The following is a 23813-nucleotide window of genomic DNA, read 5'->3' as shown; positions in this document are numbered from 1 at the left end:
CTACCCCCCGATCACAGCAGAGCAGAGAACCATTACAGCGTGCGGAGGTCAGAAAGTTCGTCATAGGTGAGACAAAATGAACCTGCTTAAATGTCACATTGTTAAAACTAGCAAAAAATGTGACATTAAATGTGATTCAGTTTCAAAGGATATTTTTAGAAAATGCTGCAATGCAAAAAAGCCTGCTGTGTTTCAGTTGAGGGGTTTTTTTTCTGACATATGATACATTACAACGATGACCTTTGAGCAATTATTTTCTGTTTTTCTTCACCAGGCACTCTTAAGGTTCCAGAGTCCCCTGGGAAATATTTCTAGCAGGGACAGAAACACTTTCCTGTCGACAGTATTGGATACTAGAGTCATTTTGCACCCAGAGGAGCAGTTTGGCCCATGACTGACAGTTATATTTTTTTCTTTACTGTGGTGTTTTGACTACACACGAGACAAGAGCTGATTAAAAAGGGCTGCTGGATGAGTAACAGCTGTGATATTATACTCTTCCACAACAAGATGAGCCTTGTTTGGTTATTAACCATATGGGATCATTTGTACTCCGTTCAAATGATTAAAACGATGCCTGAATCAAGCAGTTTTCTTTATTTTTGGTTCATTTAAGTTGACTTCTGTATAAAAGCCTGACCTCACAAGGTCAAACACAGACCCTGGACACATGTTTGTGTTGATTTCTCCTCTTTATCATGTTATGACCTGCTGAGCTGTGCATTAAATCTGACAAAGCTAATGGGAGCCAAGGTTGAGGCACTTTGGCCTTGTTTTTAAGATGGAGGGTTGAAGAAAAAAAAAAAACAGTATACCTTGTAAATCAATTTTGTTTTCCCCCCTCTCTCTTTTTGCAGTCTCAGCAGAAGTGCATCGTGATCTTTGCCCTGGTGTGCTGCTTTGCCGTGCTAGTGGCGCTGATTTTCTCGGCTGTGGACGTTTGGGGTGAGGATGAGGACGGGATCACGGAGGAGAACTGTAGCAAGAATTGCAGGTGAGAACAGCAGATGTTGGAGGTTCTCTGTATTTTTGGATCCTTGTTCCACATAACAACTATAGGCTGTATAGCGGGAGTTAAAGGCTAAAACGGGTCTTGTTTTACAACGCTTGTACATTAATTTAAGAATTTCAGTTCGACTCACAGGTCTGGAAACCTCTGGTTGAAAAATTTAACTTGATCTATTCTGGTAAATGCTAGTCTGCTTTTTAGTCTGCGCAGTATTTAGAAATCATGTCCTAGCAGGGCTTGAAGTGTCAAAGTGAAACAATATCTGTGAAGTGCTAAAGCATGCCTTCATGTTTTTGAGCCATAAGTACCACACTTGAGTGAGAGGGTGGGTAATCATCTCTACTAGGCCTGGGCTGATAACAAATTTTGCTGACCAATATTTTGTCCTACATTTATTTAGGATGAACAATATTATTGACAATATTATTTTGAGACCAAATTAACTTATAAAATATATATCATAATAATGCAACACACCCTTTCAAATGCAATAAACTTTTATTTCTCATGAGCATTTTTAACTAGTGTAACTGGAATATCAATAACTTTCAAATATCCTTAAAAATATGCAATAAAATAAAATGGGCTCTCAGTCAAAAATTGCACTCAAATAACAAAACTGATTTAAAATGCATTATTTCTTTTGTGATGTTTAAACTACACTGTCTGTGTCTGTGTAAATTCTCACTCACCCAGCTCAGTTATTCTAAATGCTCAAAACCTAGGCAACTGGACTGTTCAGGGTTTGTGAAGACGTTTCTCATCTCATCCATGAGGCTCCATCAGCCTCATCAGCTTCATCCCAAACTACAAAATCAAACATGCATGCACATGACCATGTATTGAGGCTGGCAAAATTATTGAGTTCAATTAACTTATTGAAGGATTAATTGATTTATTGACTACTGTCCCAGCCCTAATCTCTAAACTTCTTTACAGATGCTAAATGCTTGTCATCAGCGAGATAGATTTCCCGAAAGCATTCTCTCTTTGAGAATTTCTACTATCCTTAATGACACCATCCTCCACAGATCCCATTGACCACTTCAGCTGGAACCAAAAACCAATCCCAGTCCATCCCAACAACTCTAACCAAATGGCACAGGGCACAAACAGCAATGTAAATGGACAAATGTAAATGCAGTACATTTCTGCTCTAAGCCCCTGAGATGACATGTCAGTGTTTACCCTTTCACTCTCCATTGGCTGAGGCTGCTCTGCAAAGAGCCAAGCTGCCCATCAGGAACTAATCCAATCACATTCACATGCTGATAGCAATGCCTTCTGGACCTATTTGGGATTCAGTGCTCTGTCTGAGGACACCTCCACATGCGGCTGCTGGAGCCAGCAATCGAGCAAACCAATCTACCACTGAAAAGCAGCCCACTCTCCTCTGAGCCACAGCAACCCCCACAGTGGAGGCTTCAGATACCCGAACAGCTTTGCTTACACTTGTTTGGAGAGAGTACAGTTTTTATAAATATAATCCAACCAGCAGAAAATGCTCTATGCCAAGAAGCGCTGATGTATAATGAATTTCTGTTTCCACAACCTCTTCCCATTATAGCTGCCCCCTCTGCCCTAAAATGATGACCAAGCACTTCTTACAGCTATCTCATGACAGGCTTCACCAAGTTTCTCCAGCCAATTTTTCACTGAAAAGGCCCCCAAAATTGCACTGCATGTCCTGGTAGTCCCAAAAAAACTGGCTGATGCAGCACACTGTGCTAACTCTGCTTTTCACTGCCTGCCGGTTCTCTTCACTGGACATCATCATCAGATTTACCATTCAGCCGTCAATGACTTTCCTGCCTCTCTTTCTTCACGCCTGTGTTCATCTCCTCTCTCCCTCATCCCCGCCAAATCAGCTCTTTGACAACCTTTCAGAAAACTTTATCAGGCCTTCCTCTGCTCAACTCAAGGCTGAAAGAGGAATCCCAATTTGTTGAGCTGAATTAGACTTCTCCTATGCTCTGGAGGAGTGATGAAGAGTTGAGGGTGGAACTAGAGCTGAATTCAGGACAGAGAGCAGGGGGATGGAGGGAAGAGCATAATTTCATCATTGAGGCGAGACAAGCTTGCTGCAAAAGACTGCTTGAATCACACGTTTTCACATTTGACTTTTTATATTTCCACCCCGATTGACCCCGTCCTCTCATTGTGACAGAGAACAACTCTTTGAATCATCACCATAGCATTGAACAGGGTCATCACACATTGCAAGTTTTCTTATTATCATTTAAGCTCAATGGCAAATAAGGGAAAGAGGAGGTAGAACAAGAAGAAGGAGGTTTATAATTCGAGGTTGGCATGAGTATAAGATCAATGAATCCATTTGCTGTTATTGGTTGTCAGCTGAAGCCTAAGCCTATTTATTTTGACTCCATAATCTTAATGATTAAGTTTTGCAGTGACATGCATCATTTGAAAGACCCGTGAGGTTTGTAAGTATGACATTATAGATGATTTCTTCAAGAGTTTGGCTCAAAGCAAGTTGCAGCACCAAATGGGAAAAGTGATGGATTGCTGAGAGAGTGACATTTTTATAATGAGGTGCACTCAGGCTTGTTCTTGCTCACTTAAATTCTTAAAGGTGCCTGTAATTTATCAAAGAAAATGCAAGTAAAGCCTTTTCAGTCTTTGTCATAATCCAGTGATAAATTTGCAAATGAGACCGGAGACTTTTCCTCCTGATTAATCTACACACAGCATCTCTATTTTGCAGTCAGTACTCTCCCATCACACAACAACAGAACACATTCTTTTTATGCCTTGAAGCAGCTAAAATAATGACTCAGCTGCTTTGTCTGCTATATGATGAAACCAAGACTTAAAAAGCAGCTGGGTGTTTTGTTATGCAGATTTTCCTTTATTGTGTTTTTTTTATGCATAATACATAAAGATAATATCTGGATCCCAGAGATAGGAGACCTGAGTTGACTTGCTTTTACTATTCATTGAACACATAGTTCATTTGAATTTTATGTTTTCCTCTGAGGATGAACCACTCTAGCAGTGATTGCACTTAAACATGATTCCTCTCAAGATTAAATCAGAGTGTATAATTCATTTTTATTTATTCATTTTTATGTTTTGGAGCAAAGCAGCAGCAGTTTGTATCCTCTCATCCCACCCACGATGTGAGTATATATGTCTTGTGTGAGGCGGGTGATAAGCATGTTTGTATTGATCTACAGCCGCTCTATTAAAGGGTAGAAAGACTGACGTAGGCTGTTAGCAACTTCTGAACCACCAGCTGTCTGGGGACATTTTTGAAAGCCAGCCACAGTCGGCTCCTTCCATAAATATTTTACATAAACATCAGAGTGGCTCCTTAAGGCTGATACTTCTTAAAATTATTTCATTCAAATGTTTGCAAACAGACACAGAGCTCATCAGGTGGCTCATAAAGTAGTTTGGAGTCACCATTAATACAGGGTTCAAGTGTCATTAATTAAGCTCTAAAGCACAGGATGTACACAAAGTAATAAAACAAAAGATTTAATTTTACTGTAGTTAATCATAATATGATTTAGTACCCAACCTTAAAGCCCTTAAAGGGGACATATCATGCTTGTTTCTCCTTTTCACTATGCCAGACTAGGATGCCTGTAAAGCATTTCTGTCCTCAGTACAAGTCATTTAGTTCCTTCAGTTCCCCACAATAGCGTTCTCAATATCCTCATTTTAGGCCATTCTGAAGATCTCGTTGAAACGCTCCGTTTCGAGAATGACCTCCAGCAACCTCGCAACGTCACTGCCCTTTGTGCTCTGATTGGTCAGTTCTATCAGAGGGGCAGAGGGGGTAGAGCCAGGGGGCGGTTTTTGCAGCATGGCAGTTTTTACAAAATCACCACATTGAATAGAGCAGACTGAGCGAGTTTGCTGTTTGCCAAAACTTCACCGTAAGGCATTGATAGCACCAATAAAATGGCAGAGTGTAGGATGTGTCCTTTTGTATTGGACCCCGAGTCAGACCCGGACAGTTCTGCAGCTCAGGAGGAAGAAAATCCACCTCCACACAGATCATCTCAGGACGCTTCAGTGTGGTGAGTCAAACCGGTACTGTAACATGTGTAGTTTATACGTGGAAATATAGGCAGACTTCAACAATAAACTATTTCTATAACAGGGCTCCATCCTGCTCCTTCACTTTTCTCTGTCTTTTATCCATCATGCTGAAAGTGTTGTCTAAAGATCGCCTCTACCGTCAGCTCGTCACTATGTTAGCACTCAGTCAAGTTAGCCAGAGCTAGTAGGGAGCTTTATTTATACTCGGCTCTTGGTGGGTGTATCCCTCGGTGGCGGTTGTGTGACTAACTGACATCACAGAGGAGGAGCTGCTTTATCAGATTACTCCAATAAAAAGAGAGGATCCTCGTGGTGTCATGAAGGTCGAAATCTCGAAGCCAAATGTCAACGACGTATTTTCAGAGGCATCAAATCTTGTTCTAGGATATCAGAAAAAATACAATATCTCATTTTTTGAAAATTCAGGGGGTGAAAGGTCTTGTTTTCAACTTTATTATTTTATATGTAAGTATTTAATCACGGATCAGCATATGTCCCCTTTAATGAACACTGAAGACTGTTTTTGTTCCTTTGTTTTAATTTTTTACTATAATTTAAGTTTCAAGCAAACTGTTCGTCGATAGATGGAAAGCTGCTGTTGACCGCATTAAATAACAGCCACTCTTACTAAATGCTTTGTCGTCTTTATAAGTGAACTCCTCTATTGTAACAACATTTAGTTAAGATTATTAAAAAAAAATTCAACATACAATTTGCTTTGGTGCTGGAAACACATAGTAAAACAACCTTCAAAGTTGAAATAAAAAAAACCTTACAGATCTGTGATGAACCCAAGATATAACAAGGAAAAAACCTAATTAATAACAGAGCAAGCTTTAAAAATGAGGCCACTAAACGGCACAAACACAACTTTTTAAAACAAGGCAGCATATAAGCAGCTTTTTATTTTATTTAGCCACTGGCATCCACAACAGAAGATGTACAGCACATACTACACTGCTGTCAGCTCCACTGGTCAGCCATGAGTCTGATTATTCAAAGTCTTGGTCATTCAAACATTACAGGCACAAGGGACAGGGTATTCAACTATCACTTAAGCACAAATAGATAATGGCCTGACATTTACATTGAACATGTGTTTACTTTGCCAGCATTGTTCTGGACAGACCTAAGGAAACACTGGACTTGACATTTCTCTTTAAAATGTAGGAAGCAGAGCACCAGCAGCTCCTGTGATCCCCATATTAATGTCCTCACTGCTGTGCACTCAGAGCTCAGGGCTGCTCGAGAAAGGGAGGATAATTTATATCAGATGTCAAGAGCTGTCTTTGCCTCATTGGGATTTTTCTCCAAGTGTGCTGCAGCAGGCACACGGTGTCATAGGCACTGGCATGTAATTGGCATTGTTTAGGAAATTGTAAGCAGTGGTGACTCCTGTGAGCTGTGACTCTGAGGGAGAAAGTAGGAGAGAGGAGGGTTTGCATAAGGCCCAAGATCTTTGACAAAACAAACAATATGACTGAATACAGATGTATGACAAATATTGCTAGTCAAATTATTGCCTTGTATTGAAAGGATAGCTTAAGAGAGCACAGACGTAGGGAACAGAGAGGGGGCCATAGCCTCATAGACATGCGGGACCTGCTGAAACAATTCAGCCAAACAGCGCCTTAGATTTGTTTCACAGCATTTCTCAGGAGAGATGGGCTTGTGGGGATACATCTGATTGATCCAAGTGGGAGATATTATCATGATTGAATTCTCTAACCATTAAGGAACTGATAGATTTTACATGAAGACAAACACCCTGTCTCACCATACCATGTACGTTTGCACACACAGTGTAAAGTTTACACTGTTCAGGTAGCAGCTGCCAGAGCTGAATCACACCACTGAGTGTTGATTTGCTTCACCAGCATTGGACTCCACAGACTGCATAAAACAATGAATCCCTTGCAGACAAAACGGTCTGCCTGTTTTCTTTTTCCATTTTTAAAACTTAAGCCTATCAGGCTGTTTGAACTGCTTAAAATCACCATTTATCACACCTCAAAGCCATTAGAGTGGTCTGAGAGGATTTCTTGCACAATAAGATTACATCTCCTCTCCCTCATCTTTCTGTTTTCCATCTATCCATCTTCTTCTTCTTCACTGTGAAGTCTTTGCTGTAGCTGCAGTTTCTTCAGTCTTTCACAACATGTATTACTTGCTTTCATTTTACGTATTGCATACAGTTGTCAAACTTACAAAATGGGGAGAGTGTCTTAAATTAAAGCCTTAACGACCATGTAACCTTTACATGGAAATCTCCCTAATTCTATTTCACCTTTGTGTATTGATCTTCATTTCTTTCTTGATAAATCCTCATGTTCTGATCACAGAAGGTCTGAGTCCTACAGCCTTACCCTTGGCCATTTCCCAAAACCTGACACTGCCTTACCTCAGCCAGGAATTTTTATGCTAGGAGCTGACAACTGGCCTCTCTCTGTGACTCCACTACATTATCACCTGCACTGCTGTGCCCTTGAGTGATGTACTCACAAGACCCCGAGCTGTCACACTCATGCTGACCATGTGCAGTGATTGGTATCCCAGAGCCCAGGGAGAGAGGGCAGTCTGCCAATACAGAACACACTATAGACCATGGAGAGCATCCATTCATTTAAAAGGAGAGATTAGGAAACATTTTTGTATTCTCCATTGAAATCTCTTAAAGGTCCCATACTATGCTCCTTTTCTGCAGTTTAATACGGATCATTGATGTCTTCATGAAATGGTAGTAACATGTTTTGGTCCAAAAAGCCAATAAATCAAGCACAGCAGCATTGTTTCCAGGCTCTCATAGCCCCTCTGTTCAGAAAGCTCTGATTTAGTGGGCGTGACCTTCATATGTAAATGAGCCACTGCTGATACCGCCCCGCTCTTCCCTGTCACTGAGAGCGGCGCCACATCCATGACTACCAAGTTCTAAACGCACAATGTTTAGAAAACAGCAAAGCTCTTTTACTGTAACATTACAGGCTAGAACAACAGGCTAACCGCAGCTGAAGTTAGCATCCTGAAGCTAACACAGAGGCAGGGGGGACACTGAGGAAAAGCTCTTACATCTGCTCAACAGCACACAGCTTTTAAAAGACTCACATTTCCAGGGTCTGAGGTTTGTTGGAGGATGGTTGGTAATGCGCCTGGATTCAGGACCAGTCCATTCGCTAGCTCTCTGTTGTACTGTCCAAAGTTGGAAAAGCAGTCGCCCGTGAAGTGACTAGCACACACGTGCACAGTTTTACTGAGTGTAGCTGGAACATTTCCTTGATAAATGAACTCCAGCCACTTAGTCTTGTCTTCTTCCGAGATGGGAAGCTTGTGCATGGAACTATGTGGCTGTTTACAGCCAAAAACAGAGCAGTGATGGCTCTTCAACTTCTGCATTTCTCTCCAGCAGCAGGGAGGGGAGTGGGCAGGGAGGAGGTTCAGGGGTATCTGCTCAGGTGGACCAATCAGGTCAGACTTGCTCCTGATCGGTCAAAAAAGGGAATCGCTGATGTCAGCAAAACCCCTCTTTGGCTTTCCTGGGAGGAAAGCCAAAGACCCACAAATTTCTCTAAAAGACTTAATAAAGTATTTTTTGTATAATATGGGACCTTTGATAGTTAAGCACCACGCCCTTTTAACAAGCCCACAGTCCTGTGGTATAGGAGGTAGAGCCTTTATCATTTTATACCACAAGGGTCCAGGATGCAGACACAAATTCTGTAGATGTACCATTGTGCAAGACTGCCCAAACTTATTCCTGCATTTTAACTGACTGCAGTGCAATTTTTTGAGGTTTTTTTTTTTTGCTTTACATCAATATAACCTTTATATCCCAAGTTTTAATAATGTGTTTGGACTTATGTCTTAACTACCACAAGAAATTTCTTAAAAGTGTAATACATCAGAATAGAGGAAAACAAATTTCTTAAAATTTTATGGTGTGATGACATTTATTCTAACATAGGAAATGCTGCAAATACCTATAGTCTTGTTTATTAAGAACTTTGTTGCATACACTTTATTTTGTATTCTTACAAAACCATCACTGCAACAAAAAAGCGCTTTGAGACACAGGATGTATGAAATGTTAGTGCAACTCCCCAGATTTTAAATGCAAAAATATGGTTAATCAATCTCAATTGGTCTCAAATTTACTGCCTATCAAAAATGAACATGCACATTGTAGGGCTGGCGCTATGCTGGGCTCTCTGGGGCCTAAAAGAGTCTTTATGGTAAAGTTCATGGTTAGTGCTGGCTCAGGCTTGCCTCCATGCCAATTCTTTGATAAGGCTGCAGTAGTTTTTCTATGACATTAAAGTCATGGCCTGACAGGGAATCAAATAAGTCCTTGTGTGGAAGCAGTTCTGCAATATCTCGGATAGTTTTTAATCCAGAAACTAAATCAACCTCAGAGGTGCGGCAGACATTATATTGGATCTGTTCAACCTTACTCTCTACTTTATATTCCGTTTTACAATCCAGTTGGGAGAAATCAATGGCAAAACCAGATGCAGTATGAGAATGGAGAGCGTTGGAGCCTGGTAATGGCCTGGTTCAGTGCAGTTGCAGACGTAGGCTAATTCAATCTGTTGACTCCTGTGTTTACACTTTCTGTCATTTTCGGGCACCCAGGTGAGGCTAAAATTGGAACTGGGGGGACATTATGGTGTGCTCAGAGTCACAGTTAGCGAGGTGATTCAATTTTACACCCAAGCAGAAAGAGCAGGTTTACTTTTTCATGTTGAGTTATGCATCATAGTGAAACACAAAATGGTTTTCATATCATTTACAGTGAGTTTGGTGGGAGGATAGAGAAACACCTCACTGCACTGAATGTTAAGCAGATGAGATTGCAGGACTACAGTTTTCCTGATTTTAGGCAATTCAATGTCCTTGACTTTGCACTGGAGTGGAGTGAAGGAGAATTCATGTAAATGTAATTTCAGGTCTGGAAAATATTTTGGGGTAAGCAAAATATGTCAAATACACAACTAGCCACCTAAAAAATAAAGTGGATAAAACAACAAGGGGTTTCAACACTTGGAAGAATCTGTAAGTAATCAAAGAGTGTTTTTTCCTGGTGTCAAGTCAGGAACTTATCTGGTACCAAGTTGGAAAATAACGCAATGACAGCAGAATCACAAATATAGAAAACAGCTACCAGCTTATCTGGTTTCGTATGAAAGGTCTATTCAGTTTTTAACACTGGAAAAATTGTATCATCTATGCAGCATAATAACTCAGCGGGACAGCCGGTAGATTGGTACTTCCTCCATTTCAGATTTAATAATCTACTTCTTGCTGCATCTACGTTTTATACCCGCGATGGCTGATGTTTTCATTACGATGCCCCATGTGACAGCAGAGGGAGTAGAATATGAGAGACCAACCAATAAATCATGTTTCCCTGAGCAGGTGTAATTGAATCAACCTTGCTGACAAGCTTTCACACGAACCTTCAGTTCTTCTCAGGCCCTGCCAGAGGAGACCTGTATGAGTGTGTGACGCTTAATGGGATCCATGAGGTCAGGAAATCTTGATAACTCACATTAAATTAAGAGTCCTGAGAAAAAGAGAGTTGGCTGTTGTCAGCTTATTTGTAATGTAAGAGAGAGGGAATATTACCTCACCCAGGGTAATCATTTCGCCACTAATGCAAACAGATAATTGCTTTGTGAAAGGCCCTGAACCTCACAGTAATTTTGTCTGCAGCATCCCATTAAAAGGTCTCAATGGCGCCGTCTAATGATGCGTTTTTGCATCTTTTTAATGCAGTTTTTGACTTTTCACTCACTTTTTCTTTCTTGGTTCCTCTCTTCAGGGCAGTGCTTGTTGAAAACATCCCTGATGACATCTCCTTCCTGGACAATGCTACATCCCACCTCTCCCTCTCAGCGGGCCTGTACGGCTTACTAGATAACGCTATCCGCGCTGTAGAGATAGTTTCTCCTCTGTGGCTCCTCAACTCTTCTGATTATGAATCCAGTTTCCAGCCTGCTGCCAGACAGGTAAAACCAGGGCAAGCCAACAGAGACCTGACTCTTGAAAAGTTGTGATGTTAAGTTAAACTTTGTGTCTGTTCTACCTTTTCAATGTGTCCTCTTCATATCTTGATCTGAACTGGCCTCCTTTTCACAACAACAAAAGATGGAAAAGGGTATTACTCAGGTGCTTCATTTAAGGATAGGACTTTCCAATGATGACATTAAAGAAGAGAAGATCAAAGAGGGGAACTACACTCTCTACATCAACAATTCAACCTAAGTCAACAGTACAAGAGAAAAAACACCACTTACAGTATGGCCACCTGAGCAGAGAATAAGTCACCGTCCTTTTTAACTCAAACTTTCCCCCGAATAACAAGTCTGTAGTATTTTCAGCCTGTTCGAAGTGAGCTATTCATTTTGGATTTCAACTGGACGTGAGTTATTGACAGTAGCCTGGAGGTCTGGTCAGGCTGTGCACCCCCTCGCGCACACACACACACACACACACACACACACACACAAACACACACACACACACACACACACACACAAACACACACACACACAATTCCACAGGCCAGGACTAATGAAAGCCTTAGGCTGTTGATTGGAAAGTAATAGCTTTTTTTCTGAGTCCTCGGGGCAGAGAGGAGCTAATAGCCTTCCAGGCTGAAGCTCAGCTGCCAAAAAAGACACCTCACAGAGAGGCAGAAAACTTCACCAACTGGATAAAATGCTGAAGGTGTGATTTCAGATGCTTTCAAAGAAGGAAATAAACTCTGCATGTCTTTATGTTTTTCTTCTAAAATCATACAAGTCAAACATTGATTAACTGAATATTTGTGTTTAAGTCACTTGAAAGGTAGCGTCTGCAGGAATTTTACGTTACTTGGTAAACAGAATAATCAAACTAGGCTCCTCCTCCTTGGATCAGTGCCAGCAGGGCACACCCACACTCCCGTGACTACGTTAACACATTGACTAGCCTTGCAACAACCTGCAGCACCGCGTTTCTACCTTCTACGTTGGTGACTCGAGAGCCGTCCAACTGACTTAGCATGTTAGCACAAGCTAATTACAGGTATTTGACACATACCTGGTCCGCAGAAAGTCAACTCCATCCTTCTTCATCTCGAACTGCTCTCCAAGTCCCTTAAAGTGAGTAAAAGTCGAGCCAAGAGTTTGGTAAAAAGCCTTATCTGTTTTGGCGTTTCACTTTGGTTGTCTTTTTCCTTCTCCGTGCAACATCCACTAGCGTAGCAGCTCGGGGTAGCTTCTTCCGCTCGCTAATTGACAAGCAAAGTCACTTGCGCACTGAACGCGCTGTGATTGGCTAAGGTAACCACGCTAACTCTCTGCCCAGAAACGTCCTGATATTACCAAAACAACACCATGATAATGTTAATACAGAGAGGGTTTGATGCAGAGTCATTGTTTATGTTCACGCCGAAAAATGCGTGTGTATATATATATATATATATATTTATATATATATATATATATATATATATATATATATATATATATATATATATATATATATATATATATATATATATATTTTTTTTTTCAGGCTACAAGTCACACAAGATGTTTATTTCTTAATTATTATTTAATGATGTGAAATCAGCAGTTTCCAAACAAAAATGCATATCTAAAAAAAAAAATCAAGTGTTTACACCAAAGGCTAGCTGGATTTCAGTGTATTCTGTTTTTATCTCTTGGACATGTTTGCCCTGCTCTCTGTAACGTATTTTCTGTGAAATGGGTGTATTAAAATTAGTATGAGCTGAAAACAAAGCACGCGTCACGTGACTCGATCCTCGAGTAGACGCATCATCGTGACGCGTGCCTGGCCAGGTAATGAGCCAGGTGCTTAAATAAACTGGTTTTGTTCAGATGATTTGACAGGCCGAAATAGTGCTGAATTATCTAAAAAGTATATATTGTGGTTACCTCGGTGTTGACGGACGGGGATGTGGTCTACAAAGTGCTAATAATAAAAACACACTAGTTTTTGAATGAGCTGCCGAGCGCGTCACAGGGCACGTTTGCGAGTACGTGCATCAGCTGATCAAACAGCTGTTCAGCATAACACGTACATTTCTCTGTCTGTCCATCTTTTACTGCCTACAAAAAGAAAACGCTTACGCCTATTGTCCTCTCCTGTGGGAGACGATTGAGCATGATTAATTCTGTAAAAATTTACATTTTATATATATATATTTTTTTTAAACCATGAAGACTCTGCCTTTAAAGAGACACAAATATCGTATTAAGAGTATAATTTAAGACCCACCATGGCTTTCTAATCACTTATTAACTAAATGTTGGATGTGTTTATAATTGTGTACTTTAAATAACTGTAGGTTAAATACAAATGAGCAAACAAATAAAACCAATCTCACCCATGGACATGAATCTAGACATTACAGCTGCTGACTGCCCACAGAGGACCTCTGGGGAACTCTAAAGTATGGGATTTGTGTGACAGCAGAGGTTTTATGATCTGTCCCCCTCAGGGTAAAGCCCTGCTGTCCAGGCTGCAGGGGCTGAAAGCTAAAGGGATCCAGCTGAAGATCTCCAGTGGGAATATCAACTCAACCGAGCTCAACACACTCGCCAAATACAGTTAGCTCTTACTCTTACTTCATTCTGTATTTTGTGTGTTTTAGATCAAACATGCTGCATATCAACTATCCATATAGGCTTGATTTTCAAGCTTTCTCTTCATCTGTCTTTGTGATAATGTCTCATTGATCATGTTTATTTCTTGCTTTATCCCTTTTTTCATTCACACAAAATAATTTTTTGTGTCTTTGCTTTATGCCTTACTATGTTTCTCTGTGCTTTCCCCACACTCTTCATGACAAGATGCTGAGATCCACTATGTGAACATGACAGCACTGACCAAAGGCCACCTCCTCTCCTCCTTCTGGGTTGTCGACAGGAGACATATCTACATTGGCAGCGGCAGTATGGACTGGAGATCTCTAGCCACTGTATGTGAGGTTGGCCACACATTACAGCACACACTGAGTAATACTCCAACACAATCTCTAACAGATGCATCTCATAATGCTGGTAGAGGGGGATGATAGAATATTACTAATATCATGTTATATTAGTAAAATGTTTGTGTTTGCTTCAATTTCTCATCAGACGCCTTCAGTGAATTCAAAATATCCTTATCTCTTGAAATTTCCTGTAAAACTTGTTTTCCTCAATGAGTGGGTAAGATAGTCCATCCACACAGCAGGGGGCAGCCAATCAGGATGCCTTTAAAATGACATGATTATTATTTGTGGGCTTGAGCTGGTCAAAATTTGCAGCTTCTCACAGCACAGAGCCACAGATGTGTCGGAAGTTTTTAGGGAGCGGTGTGTTGGCATGTAGGCTGCAGGAACATCCAGCAGAGCTGTCGCCCTTGAATTGAGTCATCATTTCAGTACCAGAAGCCATCTCCAGAGTTGTTTTGAAGAATTTGGCAGTATATCCAATCGGCCTCACAAGCCCAGTCAACATGCAGCCCAAGAGCTCCACATCTGGCTCCTCCACATGCAAGATCAGCAGAGAGCAGCTCCTTAGATATCTGTGTGATTGTTTTGTGTGACAAAGCTGCAGGTTGAGCTGTGTGGTCTTTAAGTATGAACAGCCACGAGCACATCTGTGTGTGCACATCTGTGTGTGCCATACAAATATTCAGTCAACATGTCAGCTGGATGAACCATTTTTACAAAGACTGAAACCTTTTTTGGGCATAAAAAAAAGTCTTGAATTTTTATAGTAACTTCTGTTGCACTGCAGTGTCTTCTTCAAAAAGTTGTAGATGAGGGTTTGGGGGGTCTTTTGTTAAGGTGGCATCCAAAAATAGTCAATGGCCTTCCTTTCATCCTCCACATCAAAGCCAAGATTCTTGAATGGTTCATTAAAGCCTTTGTTAGGCAGCTTCATCTATCCTTGGACACCCAGAGTTACAGTGGACCTTGATTTAGGAGGATGGATTACAAAGAGCTCAAGGTGGCCGTCATAAATCAAAACTTCTGGGGACATATTTTTTAATGCATCCTGGCATGAATTCTTAACCCATTCTGATTTATAGATGTGAATTAAAACATTCATAAACCAGCGTTGGCTGGAGACTAATGCATTTGTAAAGTTCCCGTAATGTTATGACACTAACTTGCACACCTGTGTGTTTTTGATCTTTTTCAGAGTGAATGTTTGTGATTGAAGAGATGAAATAGCTTGTGTCACATGAGACTGATCAAAGCTCTATTTAAAGTTATTTGCTCATGTAAAAACTGCAAGGGGTGAACGGCATGTTTATCAAGGGGGATGAGTTATACTGAAAACCTTTTAAACATTTGACCAGTTTGTTCATTTATTTACATATTTATTCATTTAATGCTGATATTTTTTCCCTTTCTGGTCATTTTTATTATAACATCAGAATTCCAACAAAAACCAAAACTAAAATTCTGACCCTTTATTCTGATTTTTCTTTGAACTGAACTGAAAACAATATTTTTCTTTCATTGGCTCTAATCCATATTGATGGAAATGACAGTAATACTGTTGATGACATTTATGTTTGGACAGTCACATACTGTTAGTTGCTTTAAATGTTAGCTGTTTCCATGGTTTGGTGTACTAACCAATTTATTCTCTTTTCATTCTCCAGAGAAAAGAGCTGGGTGTACTCATGTACAACTGCAGCTGTCTGGCCTTGGACCTCCACAGAGTTTTCAGCCTCTATTGGGGGCTCCAGTACAAAGACTTCATCCCCTCATTCTGGTCCAAGCGTCTCTTTGCCCTCTTCAACAGGGATGAACCATTAGAGCTCACTCTCAACAGCACAAAGGCTCAAGCCTATGTTTCTGTGAGTCACAGTTATCGTTCTTACATAGCTACATCAGCCCGGGAAAAATCAGACTTTTATTCAGAAAGGAGTTACACTCCAAACTTTATTTAAGGGATGCCAGTAAAGTAATCATCTAAAACAAGACACAAGTATCAGTTTCAAGACTTCCTGTCTTGACATGAAACAATGTTGTTTCCATTGGTGATATATCTCATACCAGAGTCGTCAACCTCATGAAGTATCCATTTAGATCAGCTTCCATAAAGAGGCTCAGTTTGTATAACTTGTAACAGGCAGCTGATACAATTCAGTGTCATTTCATTCCAGGCTCAATGTTAAAACTGCCCCTGTCACTGCATTTGGCATTTTGAACAAGAAAGTCAGTCACTGACATATAGCTTACGGGCCTTTCTAAGGGAACAAAGCTGTTTTAAAGATTCTTACTTATAACGTTCACTTTTACACAGGTCAAAATATTATAAAAAAGTCTGTTGTACAAAATGCTTCACAAGCATGGTTGTTCAAAAAAAAAAACACAGAGGAGCAGGTGAAAACTAAATGGTAGAGACAAGAACAAGGTTACATTTTCTCTACTCAGTGAGGTTGTAGTTGGTAGATGAGCACTGATAGGACTTAAAAAGGATTCCCTTACGTAAATGTGCAAGTAACATTGGTGTATAAAATCCTTGAACAGCTCAAATGTTATAATCACCACTTGTCCTGCTGTGTAAAAAGACATATAAGCCATTATGAGACTCAGATATTCAGATGTCTGTTTGTGACATCAGGTACACTGATATTCAGATTCTTACTTTTTTGACAGTAAGCAATGTAAATGAGTGGTGCACTCATGTGTAGTAAACTATCTCCAGTAAGACAGTTATGTGTTGGAGTACATTTATCAAAATGAGCCGGCTCAGGGAGCTGTGTCTTTCAGTGTCGTCCTCTTGCTTAGATGAGTGATGGTGATGTCATTCTACCTTCAGCAGGAAAGTGTGGATCGGATGAAGCATACATCTTGAAAAGTTTCCTATATAATATATAGATAGATAGATAGATAGATAGATAGATAGATAGATAGATAGATAGATAGATAGATAGATAGATAGATAGATAGATATAGACCAGAAGCTGAAACTGAAGGCTCAACAGTGTTACATATTTTTAGAATAATTGACGTAATTTAGCATTTTTAGCTAGTCACATGCCATGTTCAGGGATGATGTATGTTTATCTGGCAGATAGAAAGTTAGCTTCTGTCTCCAGCTTGTGTCTGTGAGGTCTCTTTGACCCTGAGTAAACTTCCACCCAGTCTCCTAGCTGCATGCTCTGATTCAACAGTCACACACTTGAATAGCACATCTCTCTGAAAAACTGACACCAGCTGTGGGTTGAGACAGTTGTGTCAGTTATGATTTTTGGCCAGTTACTCTCGGGTGTTTAATTTAACTCAACCTTTGGTAGGAGTAGCAATGATTTTTATAAAATCGTACTGCTCCCGGATATCGGGGCTCATTCTTTTGGAACCAGCGCTGTAAACTTTACCTGTGACCAGAATAAATGCTAAACTGAGAAATGGATCCTCTTATTGTGATCTTTGGGAGTTGTTCAACTAAAGAACCGGGTAGATTTTATTACAATTTGGTGCTGTGACCCAGATGATGATACATGACATAGCATTCAAATCCTAGTGGGCACTTAAGTGAATACTAATACTTCTTACTATTGTCCCTCCTCTAATGACAGAGCTCCCCAGATGTCTTCATCCCAAAAGATCGCAGCAGTGATCTTGAAGCCATTTCCAGAGTCATTCAGGAGGCTCGCCATTTCATATACATCTCCATCATCGACTATCTGCCTCTTCTGAGCAGCAATGCTCGCAGGTCAGAACCGCTGGAGTTGCTTTATCTGGAGTCGTCTGGCCGGCTTTTATCAACAAAAGACTGGATGCCTTGACTTATGTTAAAACTTAGTGTGTCATCTGACTGTGAGCCCGACATTTTCCTGTTTGTTTGTGCCAAGGTACTGGTCTCGTATTGACAGTCTTATCCGGGAGGCTCTGATCCTGAGGAAGGTCCGAGTGCGTCTGCTGATAAGTTGCTGGGAAAAGACTCATCCACTTACTTTCAACTTCATCTGGTCCCTGAGGAGTCTGTGCATGGAGCAGGCCAACTGCTCACTGGAGGCTGTAAGTACAAGACTGTTATGTGCTATTTCAAACTTTGGAGATACACTTTGTCAATGCTCAAAGCAAGAATGTGTGTGTGTAGAAGTTCTTCAGCCCCAGAGTGCAGAGGGATGGCAGTCTCCAGGGAATAAACCATAACAGGTTTATGGTGACAGACCGGGCCATTTATTTAGGTGAGCTCATCTTCCAGGTTTTACAAACTTTGCAGACATGCTGCTGCTCACAAGAAAAGTTTGTGTATTCTTAAAGTGCAGTTACTTTAATAAGAGAGCAAGACAAGAAGATCGATACCACTTCTGTGTGTTTAAAGTAGAGAGCAAAGGCCAAGAGGAGAGGAGCTTATCTTAGTGCGAAGTCTGGAAGCAGAGGAAAAATAGAGTCACTCTCCAAAAAAGGCTGAACTGACCATCCAACACATGTAGTCATGTAAAATATATTATTTCTGGTTTAAAAGGGGATAGAATTAAGTAACTATTTTTTAAGAAATAGTTTGCAGAGCGTCATCTATTTACACAGTGCCCAGCTTAGTGGTGGACAACCAGCGCTGACACACCTACTTTACAAATGAGTGTATCCTTTCGTCTCACAACCAGGAAGCACTCAAGACACAGCCATGGTGCCGTGCTCTGATAAAAACATCACAAATTGTTGCTCTCACATGTCTGTCTATGTATGGATTTATCAATCAAAAAGTCAGGCATTCATCAGTGACCTTTAAAAGTGCTGGTAGTCACATTTTTTGAAGTTCAGAGAGAGCTACGCTGGCTGTTTCCATTCCTGTTAGGTTTTTATGCTTAGCTAAGCTGATCACCTGTCTCCAGCTCTGTTCTGAAAGCAAACACATGAAAGTGGTATCGATCTCCTATTTATTTTTTACTCAGAGAAAGCAAAGCAGTTATCAGTGATTTCTATGACAACTTATCTTTCATGAGAGTTTTAGGTGGAGAACTTAAAGAAGCAGGATCACCTTGTCAGGATTGCTTTTGATGTCCTGGGGAAGTTTTGATTTCCAACTGAGGTAATTTTTTTATTTCTCCGTCTGTGTGCTGACAGGTAACCTTGACTGGGTGGGAAATGAGTTTGCCTTCAATGCAGGAGTGGGCCTGGTGATCAGTCAACCAGAGGGCATCGAGGAGAGGAACTCTACAGTGGTGGAGCAGCTAAAAGCTGCTTTCGAGAGGGATTGGTTTTCACGTTATACTCGCTCTCTGCAGGCCAATAAGATCCCTGTCTGCAACAAGCACCACATTAACAGGCTGGTGCCCATCAAAGCCAGCCATATGGACAATGGACCAGTGCCTATCAAAACGGGTCACCATGATAACGGCCCTGCACCGATGAGAAACAGTCTCAAAGATGACAGACAGAGGGCAGGTAAAACAAGGCACCATGAGGATAGATTTAACAAAGTAAGTGGCCAAGACATGGCCAGTGGGCCAGTACCAATCGTGGACAGTTACCAGGAAGAGGGACAAGTGAAAATGAGTCACCTTGACAACAAACAGGTGCAAATCAATGATAATCACCATGACAATCCAACATCTTCTCCCAGTCAGTCTGCAGAGAGCAGTGGCAGCAGAGAGATCCTGAACGTGTCGCTGTGACCACCAAACATTATTTGTCCCTTTTTCAATAAGTGACGTTTGCTCTCTTCCAGTAATGACAGACTCAATACACTGGGTCTTGTAGCAGTTTATTTTATTATCAATACTTTGAAGAACCTCAAGATTTTTGTAGAAATTTGGTTTAAAGGACTTGGTACTCCACTGGAGTCAGGCACTTTTGAAGGACTCTTTAAGGATGAAACCAAAACATTTAAGAACATTGATCTACAGAGAACATTGACCCCACAAGCAATAGAGCAATTACACAACAGCTTTTCATGCTATGGTTTTCTTATTGCAGCTGTGCTCTAAATGTTGGGATAACTTTGGCCTAGTTTGAATACTGCAGGTCTCTGCATCTTCAGCAGATTTCTCAGCAACTTCATTGGCTTCATTAAGATGAAGATGTAACAACTTTGACGTCACTTTTTGGTCATCTACTACTGTCTTTGAAGCCCTAATTCTAGCATTTTGGTCGCTCTGTTTCCTTTTTTTTAACTAGGGCCAAAAGTTAATGTATTTAGATATTCATGTGATATAGACTGGAGTCGGAGAGGAGGAAGGTTTTTTGCAATGATACAAGCTAAGATGAAATAGTCATTTTCACATAGACTTCACTTAACCTTTGAAACTAAAGAGTCTCCTTCTAATAGCCTTTGTGGTGTCAGGTTTAAGACACTTCAGCTCCGGCTCTGTTTTTCAGAGACAATGACTCATGGCATCCTATAAAGCATTTTATTCATTGCTCGAAAATCAGCACTTCTAACTGTAACCTTACGTTGAAACTGATTAAATCAAATTTTGTATGAGACTTTAAGCTCCTGTGAGGAGTTTTTAACTGGTCATGAAGCAGATAAAAAAATGAAATTTATTTATTTCAGTGGCTTTAAAAAAGTAAACAAAACCATCAACGACAATATTGTCAGATTCAGTGTTTTGACTGTTGGTGCTTGAAATTGCTGGGAGGGGGTAGGTACCAGACCAGATGACCAGTAGCTTCAAAGCTCTGCCTCAGAAACCAATGCTAATGTGACTGCATCTATGTTGTATACAGTGTATGGGTGACCCACAGTTGAGGAACTGTGACTCCAAAGCTGTTACATACAGAGCTGTTATATCATCCCCAACATGATGCATCATAAATCTCTCCACTGCAGTATGGTTATACTAGTTGATTAGGAGGAACCAACTTTTCTTTTGTATCACTCATGTATGATGTAGTTCCATTTTGAATCAGTTTACATGAACAAATGTGAGCCTTCATTGGTTTGGATCGAATGCAGAGGCTTTCCCATGAGGAAAATGAGGTATTGATCTGAAAAGGACCTGATGGATAATCATTCTGTTCTCCATATGTACGCCCAAGACACAAAAGGAAATTCAATGATTATCTGAAGTATTCTTCAAAATGCAATGTTGTGACTGAAGGAGCATTAAGGAGAAGGGGCCAGAGGGTCTGGGCTGTCAGACGAATCAATACAATGAATTTTTAACAGAGCTTGGCAGCTGCAATTGCTGCAGTTTAACCTCAAGGACATGTCGGTGTGTAACGTCAGGTGTGTGACTGTATAAATCTGTCACCTTTAACATGAACCGGTTGAGCTAAAAAAGGAAATCACATGGTTGGCAAAACACATCAGCTCATTTACTCTTATCTGAGAGTTCTTACTGCTTTTAGTTGTATTGGATGATATTGCATGATGGCTGCAGATCTTTACACACTGTTTGCTGTATGTGTAGATTTTTATAACAGCGCGTGTAGGTTTACAGTGTAGAAACATTTCAACTTCTGAAGCCATAGGTAATGATGTCCTTATTTACAATATGTAGGGTGAACACTTTAACGTGGAATTAGCACAGGGATAATAAGTGATTTCTTTCTATTCACAGTATAAGAAGAATAAATGGAGCATTGGATGAGAAGTCTATATTCACAGTTTTATTTTGCGGATGCTTTTGTTCAAAGCGACGTTCAACACAAGCAAGAATTTTGACCGAAGGGAAAACCTTAGTGCAACAAAGTTCTACAAGTTATTTGGCTACAGGTGCTGCCAATTGGTGCAACCAGATTTTTTTTTCTTGTGTAGAATAACGTAACCATAGCTAACCACAATTAATTGCTGCAACAACATAGTTCAACCTTCAACAATAATCAGTGCTAAATATTTACTAAGAGCTGGGTCTGAGACCTTTTGACTCGTTCTACCCCTGAGGACAAAGAGGAGAAGGGTCAGATTAAGTGCCTAAGTGTTCCCTGAACAGATGAGTCTTCAGACATCTCTTAAAGTAGAAAGGGACTGTGTGGATCGTATAGATTTAGGTCATTCAAAGAATTAGAGATTTAGGGCCGCACCGGACATCTTTCACAAGCAGGGTGTAGTGGGCGAGAAGGAGGGTAGACCTGGATGAGGGGCCCCAGGTAGGCAGGAGCCTAGTCATAAATAGACTATGGTCTCTGAAATATGTCCAGCTTCAACTCCTGTAGCTGACCTTAAGATCCTACAAATGGCATTCAAAGACTTAGCACTTGAACATTAAAATAAAACTTTGATGAGTAAACTCTGCCATCTAGAGGATGCCATGGGGATGAACACATCATTTTATCTGCAGCAGTGTGTATGTAATTATCATTGTTGAATCAGGCTTGAATGAGATTACAGGTTGATTCATTTCTGTTTTTATATTTATTGTCTAATAAAAATATTTCAAGGCAGCATCAAGGCAATGTAAGTGATGGTGCTGCTCAAATTTGAACTGGAATTATTTCATCTTGGCATAAGAGGTTCAGAAAATAACTTTTTTATAATATATTGTACTCATAAATTGTACAGGGAGTACTTCAAGTATGAAATAAAGTTAATGTAAAAATAATGTTATTACAAAAACATATTATAAACCTAACATTTAAAACTAAATTACTTGCTGCTATATGTGTGCCCAAACTGCATACTCATCCACAAACTGTATCTGACACTAACACCCACACAGAGCTGTAAACTTGAAAAGAAACTTTCTTCTGAAGCACTTCATCACCACTCTGCACTGCTTGTAATCTGACTACAGGTCTGGAGTCAGATTTGCTACCTTACGCTGCTATTACCTTTGATTGTGTCACCAAGAGGGTGCAGGATTGCTTTGAATGTTCCTGTATTTATTTATTTATTTATTTGTGTAAATTATTGGCTTATGTATTCAAAAATTTTTGGGTTATTAAAAACAGATTTTTTTTATTTTATTTTTTTATTTTTTTTGCATTCAGCAGAGACTAGGTCTACATTTTTGGTGGCACATTTGTAAGGGAGTCCTGGGATACAGGACTCACACTTTGCACCAGCTAAGGCTTGAAATCAGCAACAGTTTACAATCTGCTACATGCAAACATCAAAAAGAAAAGTTAATGTCTTTGTTTGTCTCTGCTTGTCTTATTTGATTTAAGAAAGTTCAACATTTTTACTGAATTCTTTGTCAAGGAAATATTATGTTTACTGAAAGACAGAGGGCAGCACTGTATGCTTGCTGTTAAAGCTTTTAATGTTGCCTAACTTTATTCGACTGCATTTTTCGGTATGCCTGCTGCTTGCATGCTCTGCCTTTATGAACTGTGCACAGTACAGCCTTTCTAAATATAATAACAATGAAATCTTATATACCTTTAAGAATATAGAAGGAATGTATATTTAATGAATCTTCTTGCTAATGCACACTACTGGAGAAACTGATAAAGTTTTTACTCTTAATAAAAAAATATGTACTCTTGGCTTTCTGTCTCTGTGTTTGTGCTAAATAATAATTGGCTTGTGTCTCCTTTCACAAATACTGTTAATCAAAGCAGCATGGCTTACTTCAGAAGTTAATCCTGTACATCACTGCCCTGTAGCTGTCTGTCTGGACCTATATGCAGCCGACATGGACTCTGGCCAAGCAGAAGAGTATCTAGGTTGATATAACTTACTGGCTGGCTGCAGACAGGAAACTACCACTTAAGTTAACTTGATTCATTACTCTTGAGGATCTTAATGTGTTAATTTTCTTAAAAAAAAAAAAAAAAACTCACACATTGGCTTGCTTTGATCATATAGTGATCAGAAATTTGCCA

General features: G+C 40.1%; 1 protein-coding gene and 1 long non-coding RNA gene across 3 annotated transcripts in view; one reads left to right on the top strand and one right to left on the bottom strand.

Moving 5' to 3' along the window:
• Nucleotides 1-12235, bottom strand: part of LOC141795356 (uncharacterized) — a 28682-nt gene extending 16447 nt beyond the window's left edge. Inside the window, exon 1 of the long non-coding RNA XR_012598587.1 lies at nucleotides 12158-12235. This is a non-coding gene — a long non-coding RNA (uncharacterized LOC141795356). The remainder of the gene's footprint in view (nucleotides 1-12157) is intronic.
• LOC141795355 (inactive phospholipase D5) overlaps nucleotides 1-23430 on the top strand; it is a 70167-nt gene extending 46737 nt beyond the window's left edge. For both annotated transcript variants that reach the window (XM_074676198.1, XM_074676199.1), the window contains exons 2-10: nucleotides 858-994; nucleotides 10896-11082; nucleotides 13584-13692; nucleotides 13936-14063; nucleotides 15746-15943; nucleotides 17672-17808; nucleotides 17948-18113; nucleotides 18196-18286; nucleotides 19167-23430. In XM_074676198.1, the coding sequence (XP_074532299.1) occupies nucleotides 858-994; nucleotides 10896-11082; nucleotides 13584-13692; nucleotides 13936-14063; nucleotides 15746-15943; nucleotides 17672-17808; nucleotides 17948-18113; nucleotides 18196-18286; nucleotides 19167-19717 (1704 nt within the window). In that variant the 3' untranslated portion in view covers nucleotides 19718-23430. The remainder of the gene's footprint in view (nucleotides 1-857; nucleotides 995-10895; nucleotides 11083-13583; nucleotides 13693-13935; nucleotides 14064-15745; nucleotides 15944-17671; nucleotides 17809-17947; nucleotides 18114-18195; nucleotides 18287-19166) is intronic.
• Nucleotides 23431-23813: the final 383 nt, after the last annotated feature.

The sequence above is a fragment of the Halichoeres trimaculatus genome, unplaced genomic scaffold (assembly GCF_033239565.1).
Source record: "Halichoeres trimaculatus isolate MK-OKI-2021-1 unplaced genomic scaffold, fHalTri1.1 fHalTri1_scaffold_8, whole genome shotgun sequence".
NCBI classification, from domain to species: Eukaryota; Metazoa; Chordata; class Actinopteri; order Labriformes; family Labridae; genus Halichoeres; species Halichoeres trimaculatus.
This window is presented reverse-complemented; position numbering and strand designations above follow the sequence as displayed.